At 37.0% G+C, this 27,703-nt stretch overlaps 1 protein-coding gene across 2 annotated transcripts in view; it reads left to right on the top strand.

The window, feature by feature from the left end:
* ST6GALNAC3 (ST6 N-acetylgalactosaminide alpha-2,6-sialyltransferase 3) overlaps positions 1 to 27,703 on the top strand; it is a 408,376-nt gene that overhangs the window by 169,095 nt on the left and 211,578 nt on the right. For both annotated transcript variants that reach the window (XM_060773750.2, XM_067467816.1), the window contains exon 2: positions 7,604 to 7,798. In XM_060773750.2, the coding sequence (XP_060629733.2) occupies positions 7,604 to 7,798 (195 nt within the window). The remainder of the gene's footprint in view (positions 1 to 7,603; positions 7,799 to 27,703) is intronic.

The raw sequence follows: 27,703 nt of genomic DNA, 5'->3' as shown, positions 1-27,703 counted from the left end.
GAGAAAAATGGCATTTGTATTCCAGGCTTGGCACTTGAATCTCCAGGTTTCAGATATAATAATGGGACCTTAGGAAGCAGCTCACCCATAGTGTCAGACAATTTGGCAAATTCATGATGCAGATAAAATTTGCTAGCAGTAGCAACATCAATGTATCTCTCCAAAGCATTCAGAATAAAATTGAATTAACCATACCATAATGAAGATAATTATGAGATTTTGGAACCATTTTGGCATATTTTAGGTGTGCTATTTGTTACAAAGTTCTTTGTATTTGTAGTCCTGATGGTTTAGAAAAAGCACTAAAACTTTGCAGAGCTTAGAAAAGTTACTTTTATGAGTTATAGCTCTCAGAATCTCTCACTTAGAATGACCTTCTGAAACTTCTTCTTTTCTTTTCTTCATCATCTTATATACCATATTTTCTGGTGTATAAGACGACTGGGCATATAATACAACCCCAAACTTTTCCAGTTAAAATATAGAGTTTGGGATATACTCACCGTATAAGACTACCCCCTCTTCCAATGCACGCCAAATAATTTTTTTTTAAACCATCAGATTTTATGTCAAATCCAAGACTATCAAAGTGGTAGCCAGCTCTTCGGCTTAGAAATGGAGATGAGCACCAACCCCCAGAGTCGGACACGACTGGACTTAACGTCAGGAGAAAATCTTTCCCTTACCTAGAGAGATCTGTAAACTCTTGTATGTTTATTATTTATTTAACAGCTGTATTTCCATGGAGCAAAATAAAGTTCTATAAAGTTCTACCTTACCTAGAGTGAGACCAGGGCCGGGTCCAATGTCCTTTCCCCAACAACAGCAACAATAATAGAAACCTAGAGTTGGAAGTGACTCCAATGGCCATCAGTATAACCCTAATTCTGCCAGACAGAAACACACATCCTCCCGACAGGTGGCCAACCTGCTCTGCTTAATAATGACAACAACAACAATAATAATATAACCCTAGATTTGGAAGGGACCCCAATGGCCATCCAGTCCAACCCCCCTCCTGCCAGGCAAGAAGACACACTCAGGCCCTCCAGGCTCCTGCAGCTCCCCAACCCTCCCTCTTCTCCAAGCATGGGAAGGATACGGGGCCTGGAGGGTGCAGACGGGGAACAGGGGCGGCGGGGGCGGCGGCAGGAAAGGTCACCCCTGGCTGTTCCTGTCCCGCTCCCGTGGATGTTCCCTCCCTCCGCTGCTGCCCCCCCCCCCACTCTGGCTTCAGCTCTGGATCCCACGGTGGTTGCTCCAGGGTTGAGGTGGAGCCAGCACCAAACCAGTGGCAGTGGGAACAGCTCAGCAGGCCACCACCCCTGGCTGGCCTCCCTGGTAACAGGGCCTGTCGCTCCTCCATCCTCCTCCTCCTTCTCCCTTCTTCTTCCTCCTCCTCAAACTGCACCGCTCAGGGAGGCTGAGGGTGAGGGAGGAGGAGGGGGAGGAGGATGAGGAAGATGAGGAGGAGTGGCAGTAACGTTACCAGGGAGAACTTTTGGGGGTAGTGGCCCACTGAGCTATCCCCACCACTGCTGGCTTGGTGCTGGCTCTGCTGCCGGTGGCCTGGGGCTAGCTCCATCTCAAGCCTGGAAACCAAAGGGATCCTGCTGCTGCTGCAATACTAGCCAGACAGATAGCTGCCTGCATCCCTCGCTCTCGGCATCCCCAAGTGGCGCACAAGATGACCCCAAATGTTTGTGATTATTTTCCTAGGTTAAAAAGTCGTCTTGTATGCCGGAAAATCATTTTTACACACAGTCCCATCTGAAAACTATCAATTATAGCAATTACTTGAAAAAGATAGTGGTGGGCAAGTGCATTAAATCCTCCCCAAACAGCTGATTGACACAGATAATAATAATAATAATAATAATAATAATAATAATAATAATAGCAACAACAACAACAACAATAAACTTTATTTATATTCTGCCCTATATCCCCTGGGGGACTCAAGGTGGATTCCAACAAACAAAAAAGGCAAACATTCAATACCTAAATAACAGTAAATACAAATATAATAACCCAAAATAACCCCACATAAAGAGTAACTTAAGCATAACAACTATAATTTAACTAAAACATAATCAATTGAAAATTATAACGAGCATAGAACTTGAGTATAAAACATCCAAATGTTTGGTTTCTTTCACTTTTTTGAGATTATTTCTTTTTTATTTATATTTCTTTTTTATGAAACTTAAAATATTGAAGTTATAACTTCTTGTACAAAGATCTGTGCTGCACACAAATACAACTATGATGTACATACAATTGATTATTTTTTTTACCAGTCTACTCAACTCGAAACTAGCAAGGAATATCAAGGAAAGACTCATATATATTGCATCACATCTATTTGTACCTGTGGTTCCAAACTGATTTTATGTATACATACAGAATTATAGAGTTAGAAGAAACTACAAGGAGGTCCTAGTCCAACCCTTAGCTACAAGACTGGAAAAAAACATCACAACCGGTCATTAGTCCCATCCAGAGTAAACTCGCTGAAGCAATAGAAAGTATGTAAATGCTGATTTACGAGGTTTTCTCTTAATTCAGTGGAATTTATTCTATTAGGGTCTAACAATTGGAAAGTACTAGCGGCAAAATTGTAGGGCACATTTTGACTACTTTGTTCTCTGTCTGTAAAACCCATAAATTTAATCCTCAAAAGAGTAATTCATCATGCCTGCTGCTTATTGATTTTGGTATATCTGCCAGGCCGAGTGGTTCTGATTGCTTAGAACTAAGAGAGAGAAGAATCCAAATTAGCTTATTATTGAGATAGCTTTTTAAAAAATTGTTAGAAAAATAGCAAAGTCCACATGGATTGGGAAAATATACTAGATGCTCATTATGATGTGATATATATTAACCTCCTGTTCATCAAATTTTATCATATGTAACAGATTAGACAATAGGATTCTCAATGTCTGCTTCAACTATTTAGCAAAAATAATTCCCCCTCCTCCCAATAAAATAAGAAACAACACACACCTATTACCAGTTCTTCTATAAACATAATTTTATTTAATGGATCTAAAGGTGATATATGTTCGAGAATCAGACTGTTTGAAAATTATTGTCATTTGCAACTCTTCAAGCTATAAATCTGTTAAAAGAAGTCTCAATGAGGGATTTTACAGTGCCTTCTTGGCAGCGGTAGTTTTTGTAAAATATAGGCACAATTACTGCGAACTCTCCCTGTGTAAGAGCTCCATAGAAATTAAATGGTAGTTGCATCATGGTTAATGTCTACCCTATTCTTGTACCCGCTATGTTATTTCACAACTCCCATTCATTTTAATGGAGCATTAAAGCTGGTATCCCTAGTGAGCTATTTCACGGTTCTCATTCACACAAAGTGGACCCTCTTCCACTTTAGTGACTATGTATTGGTTTTGCAATGTTCTAAGTGATTCGTTTTTTGGATTTTTATGCACACAGATTTAGGACTAACATTGAACAATACATTTTAAATATACACTGGGATCATTTGAAAGGAAAAAGTCTGTGTTAAATGGGAGCAACATTTGTGTTTGATGTCATCTTTGAGTAATAGTTGTTGAAGAAGTAAGCATACACACATTCCCATTCAATTTTCATTGTTTGTGGCTTGGCAGAACTACCCCAACCATCAAACAGGAGATATTGGCCAATGGGCAGGGGTCATGGGAAGGCGTTATTGGTCCGATGTGGGTGGTACACAGCCTGAAGAGCACCTATAAATAAACTTTATTTATATTCTGCCCTACCTCCCCTGAGAGACTCAGGGAAGATTCCAACAAACAAAAAAGGCAAACATTCAATGCCTCAATAACAGCTAAATACAAATATAATAACCCAAAATAACACCACATATTATTACGATAGGTTGCTGTTTTTAATTGTAGCAGAAAGCCTTATATGGTTCTGGCCCAGCTTACCTGTCCAAACGTATCTCCCTCTACATCCTTCCTTGTAGCTTAAGATATGTCACCTATGGACCCACCACAGTCACCTACGGACTCACCACCAGCACATTGACCCTGGAAGACTATCCTACTCAGACAATGAGGGATCGTCTAAGAAGAAGACACTTAAGATAGTCCAGGGAGCCCCTGCTTTCAGTCCCGCCAACCTCGCAAGTGCGCTTGGTGGGGACGAGGGACAGGGTCTTCTCAGCGGTGGCCCCATGCCTATGGAACTCGCTCCCCAGCGAAATCAGACCTTTCTTTTAGGAAGCAAGTTAAATCATGGCACTGAAACCAGGCCTTTGGTCAATGAGCATGATGACACCTTGGATGTTAAACCCGACTGAAATTAGCTATATGGTTGATGACAATGTTTTTAATGTGTTTTAACCTAATGTTTTAATTACTGTTTTAAACTCTTGCTATATGTGTGTATATTGTATTATATTGTGACTTTGAATTGTGACCGGTTTGTAAGCCGCCCTTAGGTCACCCCCGGGGGGGGGGGGGTTGAGAAGGGAGGGATAGAAATATTGGAAATAAATAAATAAATAAATAAATAAATAAATAGAATTCTTGTTGACCTTTGCATGCCAAATATTGGAAGCCACCAATTTATCCTTTGCCTCAGGCACAAAAAATGTTCTTAGTTGACTCTGCATTATTGGTTGGGTTTACCAAAGTCAGACTTTAAAATGTGGCCATGTAAGCTTCACTTGTTCTCAGTGATGATTCCTAGACTAAATGGGTAGGTTGCCATTTTTCATAGTCAAAAGAAGCCTTACCTTCAATCCACGGATAACCTGCGCTTGTGCTGCTCTCAATCCCACCAATGCTTTTTTTTTCTGTTGAGTACAAGCTATGCAGCGGCCACATGAAATATTTAGATACTAAAGCATTAGAATTACTTCTCAGCCCTACCAGTTTTGTCCTTTAATTTTTTCCCCACTCCTATTACTGCATCCATGCAAAGGGTGTAGCTACTAATAACGGATGTGCCAAACTAGTAAAGATGTTGCTTCAGTAGTAATTGCATGTAGTGGCTGAAGGTCAAGCTTGAGAAGCCATCATTAAAATATAATATGCACTTTAAAAAACACTGGGATTTTTCAAACTCATTAATTTATTTTCCCTTACTGGAGTCCCTTCCCTACTGTTGTTTGCAATTATGGAATTACTTTGAGACCAGTGATTAAATATTTGGTAATGCAGTGTTGCCAACTGACCCAGGCTTGAAAAATAGGCACATATAATTAACATGCCTTCTTTTGCATTCTTCCCCTGCCACTCAATATCACTTTGTTCTTACATTCATCCAACCCTCCTGCAGCTCATAGCAGTTTTGCTGCCCTAAGGTCCTTCCCCTCTTGGTATCCCTCATATCTCTCTTCGTTTATTTCCCTGAGCCACACCAAAAGGGTCAACTAACCTCCATATACCATCCCTGTTCTCTTGTTCTGACATGCAGAAGGAAATGGATAGCTGTCCCTTAGGGCATGCACAGTCCTTATGAGAAACATTTCTCTTGACCTTAACAGATTATTCAGCCAACCATAAAAATGCAAGAGGAGTGGGAATCTTGGGATGTTCCTTTTAAAAGGATCACACTTTAAAAAATATTTTTATTAAAAAGTAAAAAAATCATCATACAACAATAAAATGAGCAAACAAATTATAAGGTTATATTTTTAAAGAAAATACTGCTTACCTACCTTCTAATACTACTACGGTACTGCTAAATAGCTACTACAAATAGCTACTACAAATAACCAAACAAAAACCCCCACAAGAATAAAACAAATATACAGACATACAAACTAAATGTTCACACAAAAACAAAACCAACTATCAAACAGAAACACGAATTTACAGACCATTCACTGTCACAGCTAGTCCATTTCTTTTTAGTAATATTGCATAATCACATTTCTACATTTAATAACACACTGCTAGTTCATAAATCCCACAATTAATGAATACCACCATTATTGTTACAGCATATTAATCAATACATTCAGATTTCTCTTGAAATTGGACAGACTACCTCAGCCTACTCAATTTGCCCATTGCAGTTAATTCATGATTTTTTGTAAGTCATTATCATCTTTCAACTACTGTTTTCCATAGTTTGTCCTTCTGTCTTTCACTTCCCTTTTGATGTGTACCATTTTTCTTCAGTGCTTCTCAATGCAGATTTTCTGATTGGCTTCATATAAAACCTGTTGATAGATCTTATTGATCTATTTGTTAAAGTCTTTATGTAGAACTCCAAAGGAGTTTTCTCCATTATTTCTACCAGCTTCTGGATACAGAATTCCATTTCCATCAATTTCTGGGTTGCTTGAATTGGCTCTCCAGGCCCCTTCTACACTGCCCAATTTCCCAGGATTTGATCCCAGGTTATCTTCTTTTCCCAGATTATATGACAGTGGAGATTTATATAATCCAGTTCAAAGCAAATAATCTGGGATCAGATTCTGGGATAAAGGGCAGCATAGATCCAGCTCCAGTAAGCTTTGCCAAAGAATTATGCATTTATTTCATTTCTACTGCTATTTTTTTTATCATCAGTTGCTTTGTCTTGGCAGCTGGAGGCTAGTTAGAGGTCAGGAAAGGGACATCATCAGAGGGAGAAACTGGGTCTTGTGAAAGTTTCCCACTTGGCTGGATGGGTGCCTCCACTGATCCAAAAATATCTGCTGATTATCTGCAGGTCGTGACTTCTCTTATGAGAGCTTACTAAGGGAGAAGCCAATATTTCGCCATCTTGGAGGCTAACTAGATTATTTTAAAATAATGGGTTCAAAGCATTTATTGTTGGATTGTATATGTATTGGTTTTATAATGTCTTGTTTTTTGGGTGAAATTTTATGAAAGTATTGTTATTGTTTTTGCACAGTGTATTTTGCAGGGGAATAAAACTCTATGCAAAATTTGGAACAACTGTCCCAACAGGTATAATCTGCCATGGCAATTGTCATCCCCACCCCCCACCCCCAGAGTATTTTCATGTGATTAACCAGTCTTTCTTGCTAAACATGAGAAAATATGCCAGTATTCTTTACACCCTTGTTTTTTTTAGATTGGAAAAGGTTTGGCTCTAGCAGATCTTAGTTTTTTCATTGCCCCATCCCATCTCTGCTCTTTCTTTGGCTTTTCTGCCAGCAGATCTCAGTCAAAAGAGCAGTTCTGCTGGCAGATTGCTCCAACAGAATGTCTGTGGGCAGAAAAGGGTTACAACAGCATTGAAGCTAACAGGAACTTGTGTCTAAGCCTAATTTTCCTAGAGTCACCACTTCTTTGAATTAGGATCACACTTCTTAATGAAAATTCATTGAAGTACACATTTATGGAACTATATATTTTCAGAAGCATCTACAACCAATTGGTATTTTGAAATCCTGGTTACCACTGGAATGCTTACATGAAACCCCCATAGTCACAGTGGCATCCACATACAATTACAATATGTTCATATATTTGCTTGTGAAAATAAGGTTCTTGTACTGAAAATATCAGAAGATGACCCCCCCCCCCAATTCAGAGCTCTCTAAAAATGTCAAAACACATACAGAACATTTATTATGCTGAAAAGCTCATAGTTCTAGTTTAATTCTCTCAATTTTCTTTCCTATTTACAGCGCAAGACAATCATGGTGGTTGGCTTTATAGCAGCATTTCTACTCCTGATCATTGCCCGCCTTACCAATGAAGTCAACTTTCCTCTGATACTCAGCTGCTTTGGACAAGCCAGTGTCAAATTGATGCCATTTTCTTATACACAAAGACGCCCTCTAAGAACACACTATGGATATATTAATGTGAAAACGGAAGAGGTAAGAATTTGTACTCTTTCATAAAGCAAATATAGTATCAGTAGAGATGATTCACATATTTTAAAACTGTGTTGCAAACATGGTTATTTTGACTTGTCCTGTGGCAATAATGCTAACTAGTTAGTAATATGAGAGAATTATTAATCTGATGATTACATAGATTGTTACCTCTCTTTTACGAGGTGCAAAGCCAGTAGTGGCAGTATAAATTGATCTTGCGGGTGTTTTCAATCTCACAGATACCACCAAGGATCTCATGCATGCTTAAGTAAGAATATCTATACCTTCAGTTGTCTTCAGATATCAAAAACAGGACATGTGAAAAAACAACAGAACATGTGAAAAAAACAACTATAAATAAAGAGCAAAGGCATTTTGGAAGGTTAAAAAAGTAAATTTTGAGTTTTAGCTTTGTAGGTATATTGATATAGTCAACTAAGCTTGTGAAAAATGACCTTGTGGTTATATCTAACTATAGGGAATTTCTGCTAAAAGAAAATTATTATTGCAAACAGCAAAAGTCTTATAGACAGTCACTTTGTGTCACCTTCTGTGTCAGTGTCACCTGGCATCATTCATATTTCTTGAATTTCCTAGTGACACCACTGCTTCTCTCTATCGAAAAACAACTCACAATAAAGTGTAGTTCAAACTGTTCTCATTCATGATTGATGGAAACTGCAGAAGACAAAGGATATATAGTTTATTAGTCAACTTTGATCAAAGCTCTTTATTATATTCTGTGGACCAGAGCCAATTTCTCCTTCCAGATCCCTGCAATCAGCAGCTCCTCGTACATGTATCTTCAAGTCACCTGTCAACTTAGGGTGACCCCATGAATTTTTTAGAAGGCTCTTAGGTAAGGATCACTCAGAGGCCATTTTGCCAGTTCCTTCCTCTGAAATATAGCCTACACTGAAACATTTTCTCTCGCTCTATGACCTCAAAGTAATTTATTTTGCCATTTTTGGAGTGGGAAAGGGAAGAAAGTTATGGAATGAGATTCTGAGAGGTTGGAGGGGTTTGATCATCACATTTGTTTTGTGTTGGGGACTTAGAGCATATTTGAGAAGATTGTTGCTCCAAATTGTGTCAAAATGAAAAGAATTTTAGAAGTTTATGGGGTGCTTTGGGTTTGTAGAGGCTGCACTTTCACTCTCTGCGTTTTGAAGGTCAAATCAATGGATACCTCTATTCTTTGAATCAACACTTACGTAAACTCCATGGATTCAATGGATCTACTTCAGTTGGAATTAATAACTGGATTAATAACTGGATAATTTGTAGCTCAAAATTGAGGTGTTAAATGTGCAGTAATTTTTCTGATGATATAATTTTAGCATATGATACAATGTTTGAAATAAATGTACTGTGAATTATCTGTTAAAATGATAAAAATACTAATGGATTCTTTCTTAAATTAAAAACTATCTCTGTAATTTAAAAAATCATTATTGTAAAAAAATAAATAAGAAAAAATCATTCTGCCAAAGCAGAATATTTGTTGTTCTTGTTGTGTTACATGGGAACATGCGGGTTTCTAATAATGAAGTGTTGAGAAAGATCTATGGGTTAGTAATTTTAGGACACTGGGACTAATGGGCATACCTCAGCTTACATCCTAAGTTGAGAAATAAAATTCCAATATACTACATGTTTGGGACAAATCTTTCATAGAATCATAGAATCATAGAATCAAAGAGTTGGAAGAGACCTCATGAGCCATCCAGTCCAACCCCCTGCCAAGAAGCAGGAATATTGCATTCAAATCACCCCTGACAGATGGCCATCCAGCCTCTGTTCCAAAGAAGGAGCTTCCACCACACTTCGGGGCAGAGTGTTTCTTTGTACTTTATCAAAGTACAAAGTTTCTTTGTACTTTATCTGCTATTTTTTTGTGCTAGGAGTGATTTTTGTAACATAGTTAAGGTATAAAGGAAGATAATTCTATGAATACAGTTAGTTTCTTTTGTCCATCTAGGGTTTGGAGAGTATTTTATTAATTATCTAAATACTGAAAATGTCTGAAGAAGTTTGATCTTTATTTATATATCAAGCTATATTTATAGCCTGACTTTTAATTAAGCATAGAAAACAAGGAGTACATGGGCTTCTATTTATGTATATAAGGTACTAGATCCAGCTAAATATTGTTGTGCCGTGTGCTCTGTAGATCTGGTCTGGATCTGACAATAAGAAAGAATGCTTCTCCTTTGGCTCGGTTTACATGGCAATTGAATGTACTTCCTTGAGTATGTTTTTTTAAAAAAATCAGGAAAGGTCAATTATTTGCACAGATATGCAAAATTAAGTCTGCACACACTTCCTTTAGAGAAGGGATAATAGAAAAGAATATCATTCAAGATACTATATTTTATAAGGTTTTTCTTAAATAAAAATACATGTGTAATTTAATTTCTTTGTTGCCTGCCCCTTTAGAAAGCACAGAATGACTAAATATCCTCTCTCTGTTCTGTAATTATATAGAATTATTTTGTATATTATGACCAGATCATTATTCTTCCCTCCCATGTCTTATTTCCTAAGCTGAACATACCCATCTCTCTCAGTCTTCCCTTGTTTTTATTGCCTTTAATTCCACTTTATCACCATATTTACTGATCTGATGATTATTCCTCCTCACACCATAATTTTCTCACTGTCTCATAAACACAAAAATTATGTGACACCCAGGTTTTCCAATAGAATGCTTCTGGAATGATTAAAGATTTGCTTTCTACTACTGTTTTCTGAGTATAGAACACCCCTATATTTACCCTTTATACCCTCTTTTCTTTTTTCTTTTTCTTTTTCTTTTAGTGACATACATTTCAATATTCAAATGACAACCTTTCCCAAAATTGAGAAATTATTATTATTATTATTATTATTATTAACTTTATTTGTATCCTGCTAGCATCTCCCGAAGGACTCGATGCAGCTTACAAAGGCCAAGGCCTCAAACACAACATAACAATACAAAACCTAAAGCAAATTAAAACAATTAAAGCAATATTAAAAAAACAAGCAATAAATAAACAATACATCAAGACACAATAAAACTGGCCCGGGCCAGAGTAATGGATACAGAATTAAAAGTGCTGATGTGAGGGTGATATGTAAAGGATGCAGTGTGCAGTGTGCAGCAATCTCAATTCTAATAAAGTGCTTCTGGGACTTGTTATTGGAGTTTTCCTATTCTGGAAAGGCACATAGGAACAGGCAGAAAACATTTGCTCTTGTTGTTGCTGCTGCAAAGTTGTCAAAATTTGTTAAGTGGGAAAGAAGAAAAAGTCTTGAGATCATTTCACAATTTCCTTTCAATGTAGTATTAGTTTTTGTATGAATTAGTGGGCCTTTTGTAAGAAATGACGAATGTTACTTTATAGAATTACCTCCAGCATTAAACCAAGAACATTGAAAAGCCAAAAGTGGGAAGTAGTTGAAAGAGGCCTAACTCAATAGAGTCAAACCAGATTTTGTATCCACGGATTCAATCCTCCATGTCTTGAAAACATTTCTAAAAACTCTCCAAAGCAAACTTTGATGATGCCATTTTATAAAAGGAAGACCATTTTACTATACTATTATATATAATGGTATTTTAATATCCACGGATGCTGGTATTCAAAGGATTCTTGGAGCCAAACACTAGTGGATACCAAGAGCCTACTGTAATTCAAATTGTTGGCTTGTGGCTGCAATGAAATATAGGGGAAGACTGAGAATGGTGAAGACAACACTTCATGTGCTTCCCTCAGAAATATATGTCTCGCTGCTGTAGAAAGCACAGAGCATAGACTTGGATACAGCAATGAGAGATGTCTGGGAAAACATGACACTGGGCATTTGTTCTTTCCAGCAGGGATCCTTTTTTGGGTTTCTGTGTTCTTCAGTCCACACATATCCCCGTGACAATGGCTTGGTGAAAAGACTACATCATCATATCATATGAGACCTCTCTTTACCTCCTTCACCATCAATTAAACAGTGATCATTGTGGCAGGAAGGTCTGCTTCAATTCACCCAGCATCTTCAAGCTATGTTGGTTTTTAGACATAGCCTTTTTATGATTGAGCTGGGAATACTAATGTCTTTCTTTAACAACAGAATCTCTTAATTCAGAGATGCTTAATAAATAACTGTGGAACACTTAGTACTTCCCCAGATATTGTATATCTCACATGAGATGTATGTAGCACTTAAGAGAGTGCAATTTAGTGGCACTCTGAGGTGCTGATTTATAGAATACAATGCAATGAATCAATATCTGTATTTTAAAGCTATTTGGTCATTTTCTCTTGAAGTTAAGAGAGGCTGATGTCAGCAGAATGGTTTGATAATCTTAGAATAGGTCTAGGGATCAAGTCAGTTGAAGTTAAGAAGATTCCTATGGGCTCTGGTTTGGAAGGGTTTTATTATTTTTTTTTAAAAAAGATAAAATATTATATCCATGGTATGAGTTATAGTACTTTGTGGAAAATGAATAGCTGTACTTCTCCCTTTTCTGTAAAAGCATAGAGGACTATAAATTGCACCTTCCAATTATGGATATATTGGGTTACATGCAAAGTAGGAGGAATATAAAAAGCCTGGCAATTTATTTTAGATTGTGCATTGTTAGGGGTCCTGTTTGGACGTAGTATAGAAAATGGCACATGAAGCTTTCCCAGATATCATGGTACCACATACGAAGGTGGTTATTCTGGCATCTGCAACATTTTTTCTATTTTTTGACATTTTTATATAAAAAATAACATAATAGCAATAAATTAAACAACAATTTGCTGCTCTTTTGGGACACCAAAATCTCTTGCAGTTGTCTCAGCCGGCTATAAGAAGTTATTCAGCCTCCTTGTGTTGCCCTTTGTGCTGTGTTTGCATTACTTGACAGTTTAATCTGTGCTTCCTCGATATCTGATATGCCAAATGATACAGCAATGTCTTTGAGGGCTTTGCTATCATTGTGTTACCTTAGAAAAAAGCACAAAATAGAATAGCTTTTACTTGAGTTTCTGTGTGGTTTGGAATAGGGTCAAGATGTGATCTTAAGAGCCAGCATTGTGTTATAGTTTGAAGATTGGACTAGGGCTCAAAGACAGAGTTCAAATCCTTGCTCAGCCTTGGAAATCCACAAAGACTCCATATACACTGACCATTTAATGCAGTTTAATACCAGTACTGAAGTGGTTTCGCTGTGCAGATAATTACATGGAAACTTCTGGAGCCAATTTGAGGTCCACATGGTCACAACACAAACCACAGAGCACTGGTGCACATTAAGGACTTTCTTTCAAACATTTCTGTGAGTTTGTTGTCTGGCTTCAAGTTTCAAACTGCATTAAATGGTCATTGTAGATACTACCCAACAGAACTTTGGCAAACTACACTGAAAGCACCTTGCCAAGAAAACCTCAGGATAGTATTGTGAAGCTGGACTCAACTTGAATACATATAACTGCAACAACAGGAAACAAAAAAGTTGGGAACAGACAAAATGCATGAAAAATGGGCTCATCTGCTCCCATTCCATTAAACTTTTTTAAAAAATTAAAATTTAATTCTAACAGAATATTTTCTTTTAGAACGAGAAATACAATATTTATTATAAGATGTTTATATGTTCATTGTCCCTATATAATGTCAAAATATGTAGAATATAGACTTTTATGTAGAATGTTCTTGTTGTTTTATGCCTCAAAGCCATTTCTGAAGGCAAATTTATCTTGGCAGAATTTGTTCAGAGGGGATTTTCCCTTGCTTCCTCTGAGGCTGAGAGTGCAACTTGGTCAAGGCCTTCAGGTAGGTTTGCATGGCTGAGCAGAAATGCAAACCCTCATCTCCAGGTGCTCAGACCGCTATACCATGCTGGTTCTTCTGCAAATCTTCCTTATTTCATTTGTCTCGGTGTTCTCCTGGAAGTTACTGGGAGGACATCTAGATACCCCCCCCCCCCCGGAAAGTGTGGGCTTTTGGGGCTGATATTAGGACTAAAGTATGCATTGACCCAAGTTTTTTAAAACCAGTTCAGCACAGACCTTTCTGCCATGTGGAACCAGCCTTAGAGTCCAAATAATGGTGATAGCTGTGGAGATGGATTCCTGGGATTGCAAAAGCAATCCTTAGAGTCAATCCACACAGGGCCTTCACCTGGAAAAATCCAGACCTTATTTTAAGGTCCCGATCTTTCCAGATTTTTAATTAATCCAGAGCAAATTGGAAATCCCAGTTTTCTCTAGATTAATTCGGTTTTACCTGTGGCATCATTTTACCTGAGGCCTCAGGTACTCTGGAGGATTGTGTCTGTTGAGGTAGTCAGACTCCTTACCTGTCTCTTGGGTTTTCCCTCTCCAAGTTGTAGAAATTACTTTTAAAATGGAGGTGCTGGTTTGCCTCCAGATCAGCAGTGCCAGAGAATTCAAAAGGCCCTACATTTCCCAGAATACTGCTCACTTCCCATGTTAAAGCCTCAATGTGAGCATGGTCTCTGCCTCTCTCTCTGGGTCAGTATTTTGAATTTTAAGATTTTTGGGTGCCCACCTCTTGTGTTTCTTAATCTCTGCTTGTATATACAAAACATATGATTTACATCGTACTAATTAAAAATGAAATTTTGCACACCCCTATTATATATTATTTTACATTAAACTCAAGTTGACTTCATTGGAATGACTTTGTAATTGTGAAGGGCAGGCTGTTTAGACAATTCATATAATCAATACAAACATGTTATCAGAGAGGATTGGCTGAATAATAATAATACCTAGAACACTTTGCTGACATCAATCACTCACTTTCTTATAAATGTTTTATCTCTGTTGCTCTTTAAGAACTCTCACACATTTTTACTGAAGTGGAAAATCATCTTTCATAATTTATTATCTTTTATAATTTAACCTCCCATCCCCAAGGCATGTCTAGTTTGCGTTGTTCTCCCGTCACATTGCTTTATCTTCAGAAATTTTTGTATTATTATAATTGAGTCAGAACTGTACATTGTATAACATTCCACTAAATGCAGTCCCCTGAATGCTTCATGACTTGCATAGATATGGGTGAGAGCAAAGTGTACTGCATGGTGTGGAGCGAGTCTTAATAAATAACACTGGAGATGTTTAATTTAAGAGTAAATTAGCCTGTCAAGCTCAGTGGAGTTCAAGCGGCTCTGCAGTAAGCCTGAAACTTGCCCATCAAATAGGGAGCCCCATGCAGCGTAATTGCATTTGTTTTGAGAATAAGATCCAAGAAGAGGATAGTACAAGCCTGTTACAGTGGATTTTTTTAAAATCCTGCAATTGGCCCATGAAAGCATTGAATGGAACAAGGAGCAGAAATCACATATCCCTTCTGTGGCAATTGTTAAATACTGACATTTGACATGTTCCCCTCATCTCAGATACAAAGTTTGTTTTCATGTAGCAGGAGAATGTTAGAAGGAACAGGTTCAGAAAAAGAAATTGTCTCTTATAATTTGCAATGAAGAGAAGAGTCAAGACAGCGTTGTGCGTCTCATGAAAAGGATTCATAAAAAGGTACCTAAAAGTATCTCCCTGAAAGATAAAAGGGAAGCTTCTTGAAGACTAGATAAATCAATATTTGTTTTTCTTGTTCATCAACAGCATCAAAAGCTCTGATAGCTCTAATAGGTTTCTGAATCACTACTCATGGCCTGATATACAACAAAGGCTGCTGGTAACCAACAGCTGTGCTCTTGTATGACTCCTGTACACTTTAACTTACAAAAAGCATTCCCAAAAGACTGCACTGCTGTCTCTGCTTCTCATCTCTACTGTGTCATAAATGCATGTGGTGGTAGTCTAATTTGCAATGGCTGTATACGCCAAGATTGTCAACCTATCTTGACATCATGATAATAATGGCCATTGCTCATTTGACAGATAGACACTGAGCTCACTCAGAATACCGTTGTTACATGTTAGGGTCCATTCTTATTTATGGCATAGGATCTTCTTGGCAACCTTTATTCAGAGGGGTTTACCGCTGCCTTTCTCTAAGACTTAGAGAGTGTGACTTATCCAGAGTCACCCAGAATGTTTTCATATCTGAGTGAAGATTCAAACCATGTATTGCATGGCGCAAAGCAAGAATGTAGCCACACTAAAGAATTAAAGCAGCTTGACAACACATTGACTATTATGGCTCAATGCTGAGATTTGTAGACTTGTGAAATAATTAGCCTTCTCTGTCAGAAAGCTCTAATGCTGCAACAAACTACATATCCCCAAATTCTATAGCATTTAGCCATGTTAAACTGGTATAATTGTTCCTAACTTCCAATCAACAAATGGCCTATTAGATAAAAAAGACGCAATCAGTCAATTTGGCTCTGTTATTATTATTATTTTAAATATCACACAACAAGGCAGCAGCCTATGAAGTTTATGCACTTTGTCGAACTTACTCTATTTGTACAAAATATGTTATTCTAATGTGGACACTTTCTTGAGACCAAGTAACTCATCAAAAATGTCTCTCTCTTATCCTGACATGCCAAAAAAACTTAAATTCTGGCAATGACCAGTATCTTACCTGGATTTAAAAGGGCAGTAAAGTTGTCCATTCGTGGCTACTGACTGAAATGGCTATTGCCTTCAGTATCAGCCATATTGTGTTTCTGAACATCACTTAGTGGAGGAGAGCATCTTGTGAAGGTTATTGCCCTCTTCTGCTTGTAGGCTTCCCTTAGGCATCAGATAAGTTATTGTGAGGAATTGGATGCTGATTTAATAGCCTGATCCAACAAGGGTCTTGTGTTCTTAACCTTCCACAACTACAGACATCTGATGATAAATCAAGTTTCTCTTTCTACTATTTTTATACTTAAACATTTGAGCAACATCTTTTTTATTAATATGAATATGTTTGAGTGATCTGCTGTAGGGAGTGTTTTTGACATTTGCATCAAATATTGTTGACACTTGTGTTTCTTTTGCAGTGAGATTGAAAAAGCTCATTTCAAAGCATGGTTCTATTTGAAGTTTTGTATTTTTCCTTGATAGATGTGACATCCTTGCTTCACTTTTTGTGTGGTTCCATGAATTTTTTATTACTTGACATACTATCTAGGGTCTGTTAATCCAAGAGGAGCAACCACCCAAGTATGCCTTCAAAGGTATCACTGCTTTGTATGTGTCTGAGGGAAAAGGCCATTCTGAAGCTAAACTGAAATTTTACTTTGGAGGACATATTGACTTAAAATAATAATAAACAGTTTTTTAAATTGATGTCTGGCTGGTACTTTTGGGACAACTAGCTACCGATATATGTAGCTCCATGATGCTAGATAGTTTCCCACCCTGCTGTAAGATAGTTTGTGCATTTGAAGAAGAGCGTTATACATGAAGTTCAAATTCTAATAAATCTAAAGGTGTTTCAAGATTCTGTGTTAACTTTCTGCCAAATATATTTGGGGTTGAACAACAGTGGATAAGTATAAAGGACCGAGGAGGGGGGACATTCTGGAATAGGGGAAAGCGGGTGCGTAGGAGAAAAGTAAGTAAAGAGGGGATCACAAAATAAACTGGACCCACTCTTTTTTTCTCACAGAATAACTTTAAATATATTTTAAAGGACTTCCCTTGTGTAGCTCCAATTGTTGTCCCTAACTCCAATTAATGAATTTAATTATATTAAAAATTATTGCACAGTGTGCTTTACATGTCCTATAATCCCATGGCTAATGGTTTCATGCTTTCTAAGTTTGTGATATTATACAGGTTTTCGGTTTGGATAGCAAGACAAGGGAACATCCATTTGAATTATAGTCACATTTACTACTTACCATTAGATTTGAAATTCACTATTTATCTTCTGATTATTCAAGATCAGCAGTAATGTTAATGTAGATCTTCAAGTGCTATTTGATGCCTGATTTAATTTTAAATCTCTAAATAAAGTTGGTGTCAGCTTTGATCCCTGTATAATAGCTTCCTGAAGGCTTACTCCATGTTGCTTTCAGTGGAACTTTAATATGCGAAGCTGGTGCACTGAGAGCTATCTCAAAATTCAACCTGTCTTCTAAAGATATATTTGATCTTAACACATATATTTGATCTTAACACATCTGAAGGCTATTGAATGGTTTATTATGAAATGCACTAATATCTTGCTGAATTTACATTACATCTTCCCATATGATTAAAGGCTTATGAAAAATTTTATCTCACTATGAAAGGTAGCACATGTTATTTATTTGATTATTCAGTGGTAATAGCAATATCAGTGTAGACCTGATTGGTTTTAGAAAATATCCTTCTCTAAAAAATCATGGCTGTAATCTAATTTTTGTGGCAACTGCTGTGATTTATACAGGATCCATATATTTATTGGCTAATGCCACATGGCAGCTACTTGTACGACTTAGATTTCAGTCCTATACATTGCATCAAGTATATACTTTATTCCAAATGACCTTATTGTCTATATCTTACTTCATCTATCACAACTTTTTTTCTGCCAGCATCACAATACTTTGAGATGCAGAACATATGCCATATACTAGTCTTCATCTGATAACCATGTCTAAGAAACTAGAGCTGATGCGGTCTATACAATGCATTTTCTGAATCAGCACTCCAAATATCCCCAGTCACAGTCTAAAAACCAAGATACTAAGAAAAAATGATTCTTTTTGTTGGGTTGTATAATAGACCAGTCCTACATGGCTTTAAACAAAAATGTGGGGAAAATTGAAATTCATTCCTGGGTAGAACAGTTATTGCTAAGATATGTATCGTGCATTCTCTGGTGACATTATATAGCCTTTCAGATCTTTGGTGCATTATATTACCAAAAATGATATTAATATAAGGTTCTACCTATTATATTTCTTTATTTGGAAAGACCTGGTATATGTCTTCTGATGTTTTGTGTTGGTTCATTATTCTTTTCTTTTTTTTAAGGGGGAGGTGAGAAAAATGTCATAATTGTCAGTCATTTTGCTGTTTCTTTTTCATTCCTCCTGGTTCCACCTTCATAGTCTGGGAAAGAAGTTTGAGGGATTAAAATGAGGAAAAATAATAAAGCTCAAATGCCGTGTTTATCAAATCTATTGATTTTTAATTCCATCCCAAAATCAGTGGAAATGAAATCAATGAAAAGAGACAGTTTTGGAAGAGAAATGTTTATCTGAGATATTTATCTAATCTAGTTGCTGACTAAACAGAATGGATACTGCATTTAGACAGACTTAATCAAAAGTGTCAAAGAAAATATCTGTCTCTCAGATTCAAATTTGCTTTTCCTCCCCCAAAACACCCAAACTCAAATGTTCATGGCAAGAGATATCATAGTGATGGATTGGTATGGCTATGGCAGTTCAGCAATGGGAGATGAACTATGCTAAGTGCATGGCTCTATTGAATCTCGCACTCAAGACAGATAGGAGGAATGTATTGCATTCTAGTATTATTGGATGACAATTCCCATCATGTTTCACCTTTGGTTATACAGGCTGAGGCTGTTGGGGTCTACAGTCCCAAAACATCTGGAGGGACAGATGTTCCTTACTGCTGCACAGGACATGATTCATAACTTGGTACAGAATGCATTACTTGCCTGTTTTGATGAAGAGCTCATGATCCTTGAGCTGTGCAAGGCTTTCAGTAGGATAAGTTATTTTTGTAATCAAGAAAATAATTAGATTTAAACACAATGAAAATACATACATATTTTTTGCACATTTCCCATAGGAACTAAATAAGCAATAGGTTTTTTTTTAATGGACTTGATGCCTCCTTGCTTCAGTATGCTGCTGTGATTTCTCATTCTACAGTGCTATAAAAAGCAAAAATGAGCAGCTTTTTGTTTACTAAGCCATGGCCAAGGAAACAAAACACCAAACATCATTTTGGCTCATAATCACTTAAATTGGCAGCATAGTTGGTAGTTCAGCCAAAGGATGAACACCAAAGTAGGAGGGTATGTGTGTTCTAGCTTGCCAACTTGCTTCTGTTGGCATGTAAATGAAGTGCATGAATAGCCCATAGAAGGAATAGAGAGAGAGTATTCTTCCAACCCCTTTTTATAGTCTCAAACTTATGAGCTGAATTATTTTGTTCTCAAAGTCACCACAAAAAGCAGGAAAAAATCGGCCAAAATGAATCCAGAATTGTGGCCCCTTAGTGGTACATGTGGTGATGAAGACTAGTAGAAGATAAGGAACAAAAATGAAAAGGGTTGTGGTTGTTTATTCCTTCAGTCGCTTGTGACTCTTTGTGACCTTATGGACCAGCCATGCCAGAGCTCCCTGTCAGCCATCACCACCCCCAGCTCCTTCAAGGTGTAACGAAAAGGGTGTACTTTCTGTTAGGAATAACAGATGATAATATTGAGTTAGATGGAAACAAAAACATCCTTTTTACGTATGTGACAACCGCCGCCAGAATAGTGTATGCAAGAAAATGGAAGCTAATCGAATTGACAACAAAAGAAGAATGGTTAAACGAAGTATGGGAAATAATGGACATGGACAAATTGACTTTTTATTTGAAAGAATCCACAGGAAGACCTTTGAAAGCAATGGACTGGAAACCATTTAAAGAGTATATGAAGTCACATCAAGGTCTGCTATCTTTATAAAATCATATAGTAAGAAGCAATCCAGAGAAGAGTAAGTTTTCAACAAATAAGTAAAGAGAGGGAAGCAGAATGAATTAAGAAATTTAAGATAAAAAAAAAGAAAAGAGCAAGATTCAGGGAAGAAGATTGGGAAGCCAAGGCATTTCCCTAATTTCACCAATCCTCCCTCCCTCCCTCTTTTACCTATCTTCTAACCCTCCCCATATCATTCCCCCATCACCCCGCAATGTTTCTTCCCCCTTCCTACCTATAGCTGACCTCTATTACTTTTTAAAGTATTTTTCTGGAAAATCTTAGTAAAGTTATTAAAAAAGAAAAGAAAAGGGTGTACTTCTCTAATCAGTGACCTTTCAGGGGTGCTCCAAAGGTCCTAGACTATGACGTGCAGCTGCTTTCTGCTCTTCCCTTGTATGACTGTGTGGCTGTGTTTGGAGGAGCAGGCAAACTGTGAAAGTGTGGTACTTTTTGCTGTGGGGAGACTGTAATTTTGAGGAATGTCTTTAAAAATTATACCGTTTTCAAACAAACCTATATGACATGCAGTAAATTGATGAAGATATCCATTCTCTTCTGTGAGGATGGATAGTATTGAAGCACATCTTTAGGTCTGTGTGTTCATGGGAAAAAAGTCTCCAATCCCCAGTGTAGTTCCCCGTGCCAGTATATGCAACAGTTGTGCGTAAATGAGGAACCTGAATAATTTATTTTTCTGATGCTTTTAAACATGTAAACCTTATTTCACTTCCAGAGAGCTCGAGCAGGCTAATAACTGTACAATTCATGGCTGCAGTATAACATTAAGGCAATAGAGCTAGATTTCTGATTGGGACATCTGCACATACACACATCTCTCATGTGTATGGATGTTTTTTCAAGCACTACAGAGGTTGGTATTTCCATCTTCTTTGTGTACTTTGTGTACCAAAGCCTCCTTCTCAACCTACTTTAAATCCCAATGCTGCCTCATATAGGCATTCCTGCTTCAATGTGAATAGATAGGATCAGAGAAACCAGTAATAATGCCACCTCCCCCCAGTCCCAGCAGCTGGACATACAATGATTAGAGAAGCACCGGGTCCTCCAAATGACCCCTGAGGGTCTCAGCCTGATGTCACCATTGTGCATCTGGATACATTACATGAGTTGCAGTGAGACTTTCTTGGGCCCTGCTCATGTTGCAAAACAGAATACCTGTATGAGATAACATCAGAGCTTTTCAGTAAATTGGGGGGTGGTGTACGGCTCATTATAGTATAAATTCCACATTCTTTGACTTACACAATGCTGAGGGGATGTTGAATTATTGTCAACTATGCCAATGTACATATGTTTGTCTAATGACCTCATCATATGGAGGAATAATCGTCTGCATGCTCCACTTCAATTCCCCTTTAAGCACGGAACCCACTGGCTTCCATTAAACAACACACAACTACTTCCAGTGGGGCTCTGTGCTTAAAGGGGCAGTGAAGAGGAGCATGCCACCACTGTGGCATTCCACCAGGAACGATGGGGGGAAGCCGGATGGATAATGCTTCCCTCTGTGGGTTGATCAGCTGGGTGAGTCAGGAGATGTGGGGCGACAAGTTCCCTATGTTCCCAATGTGCACCACTGGAATTGCCATGATGCATGGTGATTGTTGTAGCCTTTATTTCTTGAGGATGTTTGTGTTAGAGAGGAAAAGACTACAGGCACTCTGGTTGTGAAGGAAATGAGATATTGGATAAAGGTATTTTTCAGAGCCAGCAGGTGTTGTTTGCCTCTCTTCCCCATTACTGTGGAGCAGCCCTAATAATGGCATTAACAAGAATCTGGCCTGAAACAGCACTAGAAAATACTATAATACTATTTTCAGTCATTCAAAATCTATAGCGAGTTGCAGTTCCAATATGGTTAAAACAACAATCCTGTGTCCAGCATGCCTTTCAAAATTTGAAAGAATTTTTTTCAAATTTTGAGATGCTGATAAAGGGAAGGCAAAATAAGTGTCCTTTGAAAGAGAGTTCAAAAACTTAAGCACAGCCACCAAGAACATGAAAGTGCAATATGTACGAAATGCTGCAGAAAAGTAATGATTCTAATTTTTTGAATTGAAATATGTAGTCATTTTTACATCTCCTTCTTTCATATGCATAGTAATTTTAGTTGTTTACATGTTCTCTAGATCACTGTGTAAAATAGAATGTAATAAATAAACATTTTAAACATAAAATTCCCATGTTAGAATTTTCTTAGCTTATAGGAATTTTTTGAAAGGCTTCCAGTCTTTCTTAAATATTGAAGGGTCTTTTATCTAAAGATATCTTGTCAAAATGTCAATTTCCACTATTTCAGCTACTTTTACTATCCATTCTTCCATTTTTGGTGTTTCTTCTAGTTTCTGCATCTGCACATATACAATTGTGGCTGCAGCTGTCATAAGACTGAAAAGTCTGTAATGTGTCTTCAAAAGTTATGTATCTGTTATGTCTAGTAAGAATGCCTCTGGATGCATGGGCATTTTTTTTTTGTTAAAATGCTTTTCTTCTATAATTTTATGGATCTCAATCCATTTTTTTTTTTGCCTTCTTGCAGAACCACAACATATGAAAAAATGATCCTGTGCTTGTTTACATTTCTAACAGATATTTTTCAATTGTAGCTGCATTTTGGCTATTTTTACAGGTGTCATGTAATATTGATAGAACATTTTGTCAAAGTTTTCCAACAGTGAGTAATTTCTGAATATTTTTATTTTTTTACTTTCTAGAGGCATTCCCACTCATCTAGACTAATCGTACAGCCAATATTTCGGCCCATTTTGGCATTCCCTTTCTTTGTTATTTAGCTATGCTACTAATATTTTTGTTTTGCATAAATTTATCGAGAGTCCAGCAACTCGTCCAAATTAGTTAACCTGGTGTATCATTTTAGGAAATTCCTTCAGTGGGTCTTCTGACATTAGGATAATGTCACCAGCAAAAAGCTTTATTTTATATTTTTGGCTTTTCATTTTTATTCCTATTAGATCTTCATCTTGGCATAATTTCCTTGCTAAGATTTCTATTGTGAATATAAATAATAGGGGTGAGAGAGGACATTCTTGTCTCACGCCTCTCTGTATTGGAAAGGTTTTAGTCATGTCTCCATTGATTTTGATTTTTGATTTTTATTCTGTGTATATTGCTTGTACTTAGTTGATACATTTTTCACCGTATCTTAAATTCTTTACTAGTTCCTTAATGAAAATCCAATTTAGTCCATCTAAAGCAGTGGTTCTCAACCTGTGGCTCACCAGATGTTTCAGCCTTCAACTCACAGAAAACCTAACAGCTGGTAAACTGGCTGGGATTTCTGGGAGTTGTAGGCCAAAACACCTGGGGACTCACAGGTTGAGAAGCACAGATCTAAAGCCTTTTCATCATTCAATACAAGTGCACCCTCAATTTTAGAATTATCATTGTATTGTCTTTGCCTTCCAGGTCAGAAGCCAGCTTGATCAAATTTAATTCAATTGCTCAATGTTGCTTTTAATCTGCTTGCCAATATTGATGTAAATATTTTATAATCTATATTGAACAATTAATATAGGTCTGTAATTTTGAACCAATTCTTGGCTCTTCTTTGGGGATTAAGATAATGCTGGCCTCTTTCCATGTCTCTGGTATTTGATTTATTTCCAGTACATAATTCATGATTTTTCTTTTGTAATATTGGTGTTATTTCGTCTTTCATCTTGTAGTATGTCACTGTGTAGCCATCTGAGCCTGGACATGTATTTTTATCTATCTATTTTGAAATTCTGAATAGCCCCATCAGTTTCTTGTATCTTAATTGATCAATTCAATTGTTCTTAGTCTGCCTTGGAGAGAGTTGGTAGCTTTTGATTTTTTAATGTATTCTACTACTGCTTTTGTTTGGGCCATCCATGTTTTTGGTATAGATTTTGATAAAACTCTTTAAGATGTTGTTTTATCTTTGGTCTTCCTTAATTTCTTCATGCTTCAGTCAGATTATATATTTATTTCGATGTTGTTTTTTAATTTATTTGCAAGCCATCTGCCTGGTTTGTTTGCAAGTTTGAGAAAAATTGCTTACTAAATGTTGCTTGAATTCTTTATAATTTTAGTTCTTTGGCTAGCTTTTTATCTTTTGGTTGCTTATTATAATTAAGCTCCTTTTCTTTAATTTCCGATTGAATTTTATGCAGTTTGGCCTGTTTTTTTTCTTTTCCATTACATTGAGTTGCATTAATTTATCCCCCATACAAGACTTTGCCATATCCCATATATGCCATATATGGTGACATTCCCAGAGTTCTGTTTAGTTGTAGAAATTTCAAAAGATCTTTTTTTTTACATTTTTTAAAGATTTCCTCTTTTTTGTTGAGTAAATTGTCATTAAACCTCCTTGTCCTTTCTCTGTCTTGTCATTTTAGTTTCATTGGAATGGGGGCATGGTCTGACTCTGTCCTCAGATGGATCTCAATTTTAATAGTTGAGTAGAAAGGCTTTTTGTGGCCCAGATCATGACAATTCTCAACAGTAAATTGTGTTGGAGGAATATGAAGTCATTTTCAGATCCATGATTAAATTGCCATATGTCTATAAGATCTAGTTCATTTACCAACTTCCAAATACTTTGTAGAAGTTCCTTTCCTTTGTTATATTTTTTATTCATGGATTTTGTCTATATTTTGTTCTGCTACCACGTTGAAATGTAGCATGATCAGTTCATGGCAGTTTTTGTTTTCTATTTCTTTGTGTATTTTTGTAAAGAAGGCAGCTTGTCTATTGTTGATCTGCTTTTATTTCAGTAGGCAATAGGTTTTTAAAGTTATGTTGCTATCCCCTTTTCTTAATGATGTACTATGCAATGTGGAGTTGGCCTAATTTTTTAAAAGTAATCAGATTTATATTTGGTTTTTGATGTGGGTGTCCTGAATACCTATTAAGTCAGCCTCTATTGTTCTTAGGTATCGGGATATTTTCTTCCTTTTGTTTGGTGAGTTGAGACCATTGACATTCAGTAGTAGTACTTTTAGGTTCCTCATTGCAGAGATTCTAATGTATAGGCATCCATGTAATCTTCTTCCTTCTGTTCTTCCAATCCCTCTTCTTGGTCTCATTGTTTTGTTGTTGTTGATTTCATTATTAATTTCTTTTTAAATTTTTTGGTTGATTATTCTCAGTGGATTTCCTTTTAGGAATAATAGATCCTTTTAATCTTTTTCTGTATTTGGTTCTAGATATTAGATTATTTTCCTCATAAATCTTGGGTTTTCATTACTGACATAGTCCAAATCTTCTGTTGTTTAAATCTTAAGTTGTATTAAGTTTCTTCATTAGGAAATAGTATTATTTTCTTTTCTGTACAACTGATGGTGAGAGGACTTTGATTAGTGTTACTTTGTAATCTCCAGTTGTACGGGTATATTTATATGATTTTGATATATTTGAGCTCCATTTTTTCCTTGAAAAAGTCACAATTATGTCATGTGGCAGCTTGCATTTTGATGCAGAGGTTGATTTTACCCTAATCACCTGATCAATTTCCTTTTCCGTTTCTTTATCCATTTTCCGTAGTGTATCTGCCATTCATTCCTTTATTAGTTGCTCAATCCCTGTCATCTTCTCTGGGATGTCTCAGACCTGAAGGGAAGTCTTTTTGTTTCCTTTCAATTTTCTGGAGTTGGGTTTTTGCATTTAGTAGACCGATTTCCTTCCAACCATACATTTTATTCTGTATTCAAATCAAGGTTATTTCATTCAAAGTAGTTCCTTTGGGCAGCTACACAATGACAGAGGTGTTTTTTTTTCCATTTTTCATATTAGTGCTCGAAGGCTTCTCCTGGAATGCATTTCAGCTCATCAGTTATGCTCTTCTGGATATTCTCCAAAGTACAAAAATTGTGCCTTTTCAGGTAGTTTTTGAGCTGGGGAAATAAAAAGTAGTCATAGGTACTGGGATCTGGCAAATAAGGGGGCTGAGGAACCCCAAGGGTGCTTTTTCCTTCCAAAAATGTATTGATGGAGACTGTCATGTGATATAGGGTATTGTTGTGGTGCAACAGCCCAGTGTCATATACGTGTCACCCTCTTCCTGAGCCATTCAAGGACTTCCTGATTTAAAAAATGATTGACACTTTGTCTTGAAGGCAGAAATTCCTTCTGGATGATCCCCTGACTTAAAAAAATGAGCATCAATTTGATTTTCCATTGGCTCATTCTCACTTTCATGGGACGGGGAGAGTTTGCAATGTACCATCTTGACTTTGGCATTTGGTCTCCAGGTTGTATTTAAAAATCCGTGATTCCTCACCTGTAATCACACAACTGAAGAATTTTTTGCTTTCTCTCAAGGCAGTTCAAAATATCAACACACACATCCTGCCCGATTGATCTTCTCAGTGATGAGGTTTTTGGGGTCCATTTCCTTTCTGCTGTCCATTTCATAACATGCCTCATAAAAACAACTTCATATTTGCATATCAACTTTAGCAAGTTCAAACTTGTACTGAGTTTATGACAGGGGTCATACCTAACTACTGTGTGAAAAGGAAGGCAACAGCATTGTTGGTTTGTGCACAGTATTACCAATCTTAGTACTTTTCTACCATACCTGCGTTCTGTGTCCAACAAGCTTGTTATTACATATGTTGATTGATAGTAACTCTCCATTCAACTCTATCTCTGAATTGTGGACCCTTCTCCTTAAAGAAGGAATGAGGATCATGCAACCCTCTATATATTGTTAGACTAAAAGTCCCCCTTTCCCTGAACATTAGCTGTGGAAATAGAGCAATGTATTCCTTGGCCTGTCCATAAAAAATGGTGAGGCCAGAGAAATGCAGATGTGTTAATGAGTGAATGAGTCCTTCTTCTCTGCCCAGTCACCATACTGGCTAAAACTGATGGGAAATGTAACAGTACCTGAAGCACCACAGGTTCCTTGCTTCTGCCTTGAAAATTGAGAGGAAGTTGAAACTGGAGAATGCAAGCACTTTAATTGGTATATAAGTGTGTGGGGATACATGAACTATTTGTGAATGTTGAGCATGAACAATGCATGTATGTGAATTTGTGAATCAGCAAAGGACATAGATGTTTTATTTCATGCAAAAATTCATTAATTCATTTTATGAGTTATTTATTTTGGTAAATAGTTTTCTATATCCAGACAGGCAAATCAGCATGAATCAAGTTCTACATTTTGTTCTCGATGCAGTGATTCTAATATCTAAGCCTTGGTGGATAAGATATTTACAACTTTACAGCTCATGTTCAAAAACACGAACAGCTGTGCTTCACAGAAGACACACATCT

This window comes from Anolis sagrei, chromosome 4 (assembly GCF_037176765.1).
Source record: "Anolis sagrei isolate rAnoSag1 chromosome 4, rAnoSag1.mat, whole genome shotgun sequence".
Taxonomy (NCBI): Eukaryota; Metazoa; Chordata; class Lepidosauria; order Squamata; family Dactyloidae; genus Anolis; species Anolis sagrei.
Note: the sequence above shows the minus strand (reverse complement) of the source record. Positions and strands in the feature narration are given on the sequence as shown.